The sequence below is a fragment of the Anguilla rostrata genome, chromosome 1 (genome assembly GCF_018555375.3).
Source record: "Anguilla rostrata isolate EN2019 chromosome 1, ASM1855537v3, whole genome shotgun sequence".
Classification (NCBI taxonomy): Eukaryota; Metazoa; Chordata; class Actinopteri; order Anguilliformes; family Anguillidae; genus Anguilla; species Anguilla rostrata.
In genome coordinates, this window is record NC_057933.1 from 133,999 (window position 1) to 144,380 (window position 10,382).

Genomic DNA, 10,382 nt, shown 5'->3' on the forward strand with positions numbered 1-10,382 from the left:
TTTACATTTCTCTCAAAAGCTCAGCAACTCTACATTATTATCAGTCCTCGTCATCCTCCAGTTGGCTCAGTCAGCATGAAGCAGTGATTTCTGTCAGATCAAATCCACACTGAGGAGCCATCGGCAGGAGGAGATGGTTACGCGGCTAATGCTAATCTCAAGATCAAGGGGAACTTATGATACATTCAGTTACAAGTTAACAACTGCCAACTTCCACACTATGATGTATAGCTACATATGAAAGGACACAGCCTGGTGTTTAAATATCATAACCCTAATTTAGTGGAGAGCTGAGTCTTCAGTATGTTTGGAAAGATGGGCAGGGTTTCTGCTTGTCCTGACTGTAGTAGGAAACTCATCCCACAACTGTGTGTCCAGAACAAACAAGAGACCATCACTCTGAGCAGGCACTCCCATTTTGGGGTATTTAAGAGGCACCATCCTGGACACATCTACATTCCAACTGACTAGAGAACAATTAACTGCCAAAGATCCACCAGTGAACACCTGCAGCCTTACTGACAGGTAAGATTGTTGTTTAGACCTACCTGCAGATCTACTTGCAGAGCTCTACATTAGCAAACTTTCAAAAATTGATGATGAACTCATTTCCGACTTGTGGAACATTTTATTGAACATTTATACTCAGGTTGACTTTATTTATCCGAGAAAATGTAGCAACGCTAAACATCCACAAGACATATTTTGTTTCCTATGTTTAGAAACTGCATTTGGGTTAAACTGTGATCTTCACATTGGATTAATTTATTTGTGAAAACACTTTTGTTTCTTAAAGTTATGTTGCTTGAAAGGTCTCACCAGTGGTGGTGCAAACTATCTGAATATCTACGCTAATGCCTGCTAGCTAAGTTAGCTAAGTTAACTAGCAGGCATTACCTTCATAATGCTTAGCATTGGAAGAAAAAGCTGTCATATGTCAAAAAATCTTCATAAAGTCAATTTCAGTGTCAAATACGTTTTTTTTAAGAACCAACAGTCACGTTTTCATTTTCATAAGAATATTTTCTTAATAAAAAAAATAGGACAAATATTAATTAATTATTGCCTCTTTTCCAGGATGAAGGTGAAAATGATGATATTACTTTTTCAAATCTTGGCGATTTCAACCCTGAGGTCAGATTCAGCTTACGTCCCTGACAGATACATACAAGGTACACTCCACCCCATGCACATGCACTGCCATGGAAACCACCTGTGCCTGGAAGCTTGTATCAAATGTTCATGTGAAAAAGTGCCAGAACTTCAACCTTTATCCTTTAACAGCAATTTGGATTTGTTCTTTGACAATGTTTTGAGAGAGAGAAAATGTTATTTGCAAATGTGGACTGTCAGACATGTAATTCACCAGTTGGTCATAGGAAGCTTCTAAGTGCTCAGCCAGCATAGCCTGGATATAAGGGCAGGAACTGGGGGGTTAAATCTGTGTGTGTGTGTCTGTCTCTGTCTCTCTCTCTTAGAGGGGGTGTCCATGCCCCTGCCACCTCCCCTTTTTCACCAGTTAAAATATGCGACATTCTTTTAGTCAGTTTTTGGGCAACTTGGATAGAAGAAGTCTTGTAACAGGTGGAAGTGGGAATCTGAGTCCTGCATCTAGGTCTGGCGATTCTACATTTGATTGTTCTTTTGGAATAATCTTCTGTCTTTTGGTTTCTGAATTTTGGATAACTTTGGGACAAAAGCTGTGGTTTGGTATCTTCTTTCATTTATTTCTTGTGTGACTGTCCATGTCTGTAACCTTTATTAATTGTTTTAAGGTAGTTGAACCTAGTCTTTAGATTGGATGTGAATATTCCTTGTAACTTAATGAATTTATTAATTTTCATTTGGTTGTGAGTTGTACATTTTGATTGGTCCAAACAGCTAGCTCTGCCTATCAACAAATTTGGCGATTTGATTGATAATTAATATCTTTGATAATAATTACCAAATTAAATCAAATACATATATTTTACATGTTGGGTAAGTGAGGTGTTTTAACAGTTGATTCACTTGTGTTCAGTATTCAGAGTGCCGGATGTCAAATGTGGGTGTTAACAGTTAAAACTGCTGGGTTTGGAAAATCAAATATATTTCAATTAATCCTCACCTTGCTGACAGGACCAACAATAAAGCAAAGTCTTTCTGCTGTGGTTCATTTGATCATTTAAGTGAATATAAGTGCATTTCAGTTCAGAAAACTCTGTCAGTGACATATTGACACAGTGCTAGAGGGAGCAGGTTGAGGGAATGCGTGGGGGAGCGTGTGGGGGGTTTGAGATGAGAAAATTTGGGAGGTTGAAAACCATCATGCTGTGGCGATCTGCATGAGCTGAAGGGGCTGTAGAGAGTTCTGTGGGAGTCTGACCAGCAGGGGGGGTGCAGTCATTTAGTCGAGAGGTCTACAGCTCCTGCTTAAACTCCTGATAAGTGCACAGTAATTGAGCCAGGGTGCTAATGAAGTGACAGTATTTTAAACAGCCATGCTGTATCAGTTGTGATAATTCCCCCCTCCCCCCCACAGAGAATGTGGCTTTACGTGGGAAGGCCACTCAGTCAGCGCAACTGCGGGGGCAATATGATGCTTTCGCCCATGCAAGCAATGCCATTGATGGAAACCGAGATTCCAATTACCACCATGGATCCTGTACCCACACTGAAGGGGCCAACCCTTGGTGGAGGGTGGACCTGCTGCAGGTGTACACAATCGCCTCCGTCACCATCACCAACAGAGGAGACTGCTGTGGAGAAAGGATCAGTGGAGCTCGCATCCTCATCGGCAACTCCCTGGAGAGCAACGGCATCAATAATCCACAGTCAGTACTGATCTTTACAGTGCAGAGCCTTATATTCAGAAATAAAACAAAAATAGTTTTTTCCTCTCTTGGTTTGAAATTCCGGGTCGTGTTCATAATGTCGGTCTCACCTGTGCAACATCCTCTGTCTGTTTGGGGCGGTGCAGGTATGTGTGCACTACTCCATTAGAGAGAGAGAGCTGCCAGCAACCGTCTCTGTTTAATACTGCAGTCCTCCAGTTACACTGCGCAGTACAGACCAGACTACAGACCTGCCAACACTGACCAATCATTTCCATTTCCCCCTCAACCAAATGATAAGCTTCCCCCTCCTCACACAGTAGCTACTGTAACTGGGGTACAGAGCACCATATTATTCAGAATTAGGGTGGTTATTATTTTCTAAGAAGACCAAAGTCAATGAGCCACATATAAACTTTATTCTGTTCCCTCTTGCAGGTGCAGCATGATTGGCATTATGACAGCTGGGGAGACTAGAACCTTTCGCTGTTCGCATCCAATGACTGGACGCTACGTGACAGTGTACCTCCCAAAAACAGATTACCTTCACCTCTGTGAAGTGGAAGTGAATGCTCTGCTTCCTTTCAACTGAAAATATTTCTTTTGCAAATCTGTTTGCTTTTTAATCTGATCATTTCTATATAGTCAGTTGCAGTAAGTCAGAAATAAGGGGTAATGAAATGAATTTTACTCTTTTGGGAGTTTGGCATCATGCTGTCATTTTAGTATATTTCCAGGTTTTCATGTACAGAAAACCTGCCAAAATTTTACCTGAGTTATTTCTGCAAGTTGATTTATTGATTGATTTTCTTATTAGCAAATAAAATAAACATCTCTTTAAAGGCATTGACAAACAGGTTGCGTGTGCTGAGTATGCTATTGGGTGCCCAGGCTTATATCAACTTGAATGAAAGTGTCGAGAATTAGTATTTATTTCCTGTGATACAATCTTAATTCACTATCTTTACAAGTAGACATCATGTAGAGTCAAACTTGTGTAAATTGCTTTCGTTGGCCAAATTAGCATGTTGTTGATTGTGTTATTTAATAACAGGTTACAACAGCTACTGAAAACCAGTTTTACTCTCACACCCGCACCTTACCTGCCACAAGCTGGATAACACCTGGGACTGAACATGTTAGGGTTAAAGTCTAACATGTGGCTCCTCTCAGGGACCACACCAATTAAAACTGAGAATAAGTTAAATCATCCACATAATTACAGATGCCATAGTGTTGGAAAACTAAATCTTGATGGTTTTTTGTTGAAAAGTGCATAAATATTGACTAATTCAGCACTGGGTATCAGTAGTGCCATCATAGGGAGTAGGAAATGAATGCACTGGATGACAGTTTCAGTCACAGCGATTATGGCAGGTAATGTTCAGTCTAAAGATCTACAGGTGGATGCCATAAAAACTGCATGTGTTTAAGAGAATATGGTATTAAAACCATTTAAAAAACTGTTTTTGAAACCCATTAGCAGAATTTGATTTCAAAGCTGATATAATCTGTATAAATGTGCACCAAACTAAATTTGTGTGTGTGTGTGCGCATGTGTGTGTGTGTGTCTATGTGTGTGTGTGTGAGTGTGTGAATACGTCTTCAAGCATATTTAGGGAAAGCTGCTTCAATCTTACTATCAAATTCAAGGAATCATTTATGACAGTACGAGACACTTTAACCCCTTTGCGCACAAGCCAAATCTGCCCAATCCTTGCCCATTTAGGGGGTACCCTATTTAAAGCCTTATAACTCCAGATGTGAACACCACAGAGACTTGAAAAATGGCTTAAATGAAGCAAGACATTTGTACCATGTACAGTACTTAGATTAGTTATATTCTTAATTTAGGAAGAAATAAAGTGCCACAAATGCATTTGTCTTGGCAAAAAGCAAAAATGAAGTTAGGGTTATGATTACACCTAGGGTTTGGGTTAGGGTAACAGCTAGGGTTATGGTGAGGGTAAGAGTTACAGCAAGGGTCAGGGTTAGGGTTAAAGCTAAGGCTAGAGTTAGCATTAGGGTTACAGGGTTAGGGTTAGGGTTTTGGTTACAGCTATAGCACGGGTTGGGTTAGGGTTACAGCTAGGGTTTGGGTTAGGGTTAAGGTAACAGCTACCTGACCTGTGTTTTGTAGTTGTTCCAATAACCTTCGGTATGCACTTATTGTATGTCACTTTGGATAAAAGCGTCTGCCAAATAAATGTAATGTAAATGGAGTTTGCATGTTCTCCATGTGGGTTTCTACCAGAGGTGGAAAGTCCAGGGGTCAGAAAGTAAAAGTCCTGCTGTGTGTTTCTTAAAGTGAACTCAGCCAGCTGATTTCACTCATTAGATCTACCACCTGGCTGAAGATTTGTGCTGATTAGCAAATCCAGGTGGTTGGCACAAAATACCGGAGTGGACTTTTACTTTCTGGATTTTCCACCTCTGGTTTCTACCGGGTACTCTGGTGTCCTCCCACAGTCCAAAGACTCCATTGGCTCCCTCTCACTCCCCTGGCTACCTGTCACTCCTCTGGTCCTCTCACTCCCCTGGCTCCCTGTCACTCCCCTGGCTCCCTGTCACTCCCCTGGTCCTCTCACTCCACTGGCTCCCTGTCACTCCCCTGGTCCTCTCACTCCCCTGGCTTCCTGTCACTCCCCTGGTCCTCTCACTCCCATGGCTCCCTGTCACTCCCCTGGTCCTCTCACTCCCCTGGTCCTCTCACTCCCCTGGCTTCCTATCACTCCCCTGGTCCTCTCACTCCCCTGGTCCTCTCACTCCCATGGCTCCCTGTCACTCCCCTGGCTACCTGTCACTCCCCTGGCTCCCTGTCACTCCCCTGGCTCCCGTCACTACCCTGGTCCTCTCACTCCTGCTCCCTGTCCTCCTGGCTCCTCTCAATCCCTGGCCCTCATCCATTCCCCCATTTTACGGGATCAAAAGTAATTGGCCAAATTAGCATAATCTTAAATAAAAACATCATATTTAGTACTTGGTTGAATATCCTTTGCATTGAATGTCTCTCTGAAGTCTGTGACCCACAGACATCACCAGATGCTGGGTATCTTCCCTGGTGATGCCCTGCCAGGCCGGCATCTTCACTTCCTGTTTGTTTCTGGGGACTTTCCCTATCAGTCTTGTCTTCAGCAAGTCAAATGCATGTTCATTTGTATTCAGGTCTGGTGATTAACTTGGCCAGTCAAGAGCATTCTACTCTTTGGTCCTTAAAAACTCATTGGTTGCTTTGCAGTATGTTTGGGGTCTGACACATATATACCTACATCTTAGAGAGTGTTCTTGATCTGTGAAAAAGGAATTTTTCTTCATACTTGAATTACTGATACATACTGATTTTTCCATCCCATAATGCCCTGCTTTACTGGCATTGACTCTTCTGCGGTCCTCACCCACTCCTAGAATCAACTCTAGACCTTTTGTTGCCTTTCTTGTGCATGAGCTGGTCAGGAAAAAGCTGAACAGCCACTTGACCCCTGAAATAGAGGGATTATGATCATGTAACAAATGGGCTGTAATTTCTACACGATCACCTGATTCACCTGATATGGATGTAAATGTCCTTATATTAAAGCTGGCAGTCTGCACTTTATCCTCATATTTATTGCTTCATTTCAAATCCAATGTGATGAAGTACAGAGCCAAAACAACAACAAAAACAAAAAATGTATCACTGTCCAAATACTTACTGATTGCACTGCATCTGTGACCTGGGTGTGTGGCCCCTCCCCCTCATGTGCCTGCAGTTCCTTGTCTGTTGCTGCAGGCTCTCCTGCCCCCTTGTGGTGGAATGAGGTTCCCACTGAATGCAGAAACCCTGTCCATCTTCCGCAGCAGACTGAACACTCTGATCTTTAACAGAACAATGGCTCCCCTGAAACTTTTTAGTGATCCTTTCTTTTCTTTGGATTTCCTTTTGGGATAATAATGTTATAGCTGTAGCTGTGTAAAGATAGGTTATCTATATAGTGATGGTAATTTCTGTTTACTACACTATTTGCTGGTTAGTTTGGTTAGCGTTACGCTTATCGGTCATAAATGCACCTTCTGTGCCTTCTAAGATATAATAGTTTTATGTTTCTGAGACTAACACTGATGTTTTATTTTTTACGGTGCAGTGGATAATTGTGTATGCTAAGCAAATGTAAGGTAAGAAATAAAATATTATTTGACGGTTTCCTAGCATAGGTGAATCTCATCTGGTTCTGTCTGGTTGTCAATGGTTGCAATGTGTTTGATTTATTATTTTTTTAAACAAAGTAGCTATCTTTGCCTGGTAATATAGCTGTGCTAAGCTAAGCATAGTTATCCAACACATTGATGTTCCGTATTCAATGTATTTTTTTAAAACATACACAAAATCAAATAACAGGAAAAAAATAATGGCCAACTGGGATCCAGTTCATTACAGCAACTGTCTGCAAAAAAAAGCACACTGTCCCCCCAAAACTGCTTCTTCTCACAGCATAGATCACTTAGCTAAAAGTACATACATACAGCACTGAGGAGGTCACTTCATGTGCAGCTTGTGCTGGCAGACTGTGGGCTACTGAATGACCAGCAGGGGTCACTGGTGCCCAATGAAAGGCAGACATCCACAGACTGAAACTCCTCTTTGGGAAACCCTGCAACCCAGTTCTGCAGCACTTAGTATGAGCTACTGCAGACGGCCAGATTACCCCGCAAACTGTGGGGTCCGTCCACACTCTGGAACCTGGGGTCTCAAGCTCCTGCAGTCTCTGCTGGTTTTTGTGATTTCCTCTCAATCAGCAGCCGATATTTAGACTTTGAAAACAAGGTGTGTAGGCTCTTTAACCAAACAATGACTTACATTTCTATGTGTACCAGCCAACAAATAGCTAGCGTTTGTGGTAACACACAAGTCCTTGATATGCACTTTTGTATGTCACTTTGGATAAAAAGGTCAGCTAAATAAATGTAATGTAAATATAACTCCGCTAGCCTCAAGTTGATGTCTCCCAATACAACAAAGGCTAGAACTGGCTATGAGCTAGCCAAGCCTCCTCTTTCCGAAAGTCAAATGAAACTTTTTTTAATTTAACCTTTGTTTAAATTAGTTCAATTTCAGTAATTCTAACATATTTCTCATCTCATTTTCATTCATTGAAAGATTTTAGTCACATTTATTGTATATCATATTATTATGTGAGAACTAAGAATTTAGTTGTGAGCTTGGCCTGTTTTGTCCGCAATGCATGATGGGATATACAGTCCATTTTCATTGAGCAACAATGCACTGGCGTCATCTGTCATATTTGGAGGGAATCAAGACCAATTCCAGGATCATTCTAGCTTCTTTGCATTCTTGCTTTTGGAACAGTACTTGGGCTGTTGAATAGGATGTCTCGCTAGTCATACGAACACAAGATCAGACATGAACAGACATTGAGAAACATCCAATGTCTTAACATACCAGATTGCGGGGCCATCTATAAATAGGCTTGAGAACATTCTGCCAGGAGAGTCTTTGTGACATCCCAAAGTCCTTTTGTCAAGAATTATCTAGTATATCTCGTGCCTGGTTGCATAAAACTATTCAGGGTAAAGTTGCCCTTAAAATGACATTTTTGGAGCTCCTTAGAAAGAATGAGTTGTATATCATCAACTGAAGTGTTTCCTTAGCATGTTGTAAGGGACAACTCTTAGACATCTAATTTTTTCCTTCATGGTATCAAGTATTTCCTTGTCCTTTAGTGTATTGCAAAACATTCCTTAGCAAACATTTTCCTTTTAAGGTACCTATGTCTGCCACTTAAAGGGAAATAATTTGTGAAACAAGAGAATTGCTGAATTTATGTTGATTGAAGAAGGTGTGGAAATACGTAGATGTATTTACCAAGACAGGAGCAACCGTCTTGACAATATGTGCAATGCTCAACTTGTTGGGGATTGTTTTGAAGTTCACTTTGATTTTATTGGTTACTTCTTGCCACATCCTTTGTTTCTGTATGTAGGTGACAACCAAGTGAAACACAGTTTTCCATTCTTCTCTCGGAGAATAACATTCTCGTCCTCCATCCAGTTAGGTTTCTTTTTCCTTTTGGTATTATTTTTTTCTTCATTTTTTGTTGAATGCAATGCTACACAAAAGCTAGACTAGATGAAGGAGTTTGGAGATCATTGACATGTAGCCATAATAACCTGAGTTCATAACTGCAGTGTTATGACAGAGCTCACAATGAAAGCCTCAGCCTGAACACTTAGGCAAGGGAACATCTAAGAGGGTTACGCAATGCTCCCTCACCTTAGGGAAATAATTGCCATACGGCACATACTTCAATTTTAAAATTTAGCTGTTTATGCAACCAGGCACAGGGTAATATACAGGATGCACCCCCCCCCCCTTCCCCCCCAAAAAACATTTGTTGTGATTATGTTTTTCTTCACAAATGTATACCCCCATGCTGCAGTAATCCATACAGGTAGATGAATCACACACCTGAGTTTATTCATACACTTAGTCCTGTTTGCTTTTGGATACACTTGATACTTCTGGGGTCTGTGGACAGTAGCTGTTTTTAGAACCCCTCCCAATGACACAGTCACCTGTGTGGTTCTCAAAATTACCAACAGATGCCACTGTTACTGCATAAACGCAAATACAGTATCAGTTTCATTCGAGAAAGCTGCACCAACGTAAAACCACAAGGTGATGTTGGTTTCAATCCTGATTTGTTTTGTTGAGTAAATAAGGATCCGATCCCACGGACTAGTCTGGTGTGAAAAATTAAATCCAGGCATAGTGTTTGGCTGGACAGAACAGGCATACTTAAATCCAGGAGTAGTGTTTGGCTGGACAGAACAGGCATACTTAAATCCAGGAGTAGTGTTTGGCTGGGCAGAACAGGCATACTTAAATCCAGGAGTAGTGTTTGGTTGGACAGAACAGGCATACTTAAATCCAGGAGTAGTGTTTGGTTGGACAGAACAGGCATACTTAAATCCAGGAGTAGTGCTTGGCTGGACAGAGACAGAACAGGCATACTTAAATCCAGGAGTAGTGTTTGGTTGGACAGAACGGGCATACTTAAATCCAGGAGTAGTGTTTGGTTGGACAGAACAGGCATACTTAAATCCAGGAGTAGTGTTTGGTTGGACAGAACAGGCATACTTAAATCCAGGAGTAGTGGTTGGCTGGACAGAACGGGCATACTTAAATCCAGGAGTAGTGTTTGGTTGGACAGAACAGGCATACTTAAATCTAGGAGTAGTGCTTGGCTGGACAGAGACAGAACAGGCATACTTAAATCCAGGAGTAGTGTTTGGTTGGACAGAACAGGCATACTTAAATCCAGGAGTAGTGCTTGGCTGGACAGAGACAGAACAGGCATACTTAAATCCAGGAGTAGTGTTTGGTTGGACAGAACAGGCATACTTAAATCCAGGAGTAGTGTTTGGTTGGACAGAACAGGCATACTTAAATCCAGGAGTAGTGTTTGGTTGGACAGAACAGGCATACTTAAATCCAGGAGTAGTGCTTGGCTGGACAGAACAGGCATACTTAAGTCCAGGAGTAGTGTTTGGCTGGACAAAACGGCATACTTA

At 41.5% G+C, this 10,382-nt stretch overlaps 1 protein-coding gene across 1 annotated transcript; it reads left to right on the forward strand.

Moving 5' to 3' along the window:
- The first annotated feature begins 371 nt into the window (after positions 1–371).
- Positions 372–4,548, forward strand: LOC135250286 (fucolectin-4-like). The gene is made up of 4 exons (XM_064326471.1): positions 372–525; positions 1,078–1,172; positions 2,522–2,813; positions 3,252–4,548. Exons 2-4 carry the CDS (start codon positions 1,079–1,081, stop codon positions 3,403–3,405), a joined length of 540 nt encoding a protein of 179 aa, XP_064182541.1. The 5' UTR covers positions 372–525; position 1,078; the 3' UTR covers positions 3,406–4,548.
- Positions 4,549–10,382: the final 5,834 nt, after the last annotated feature.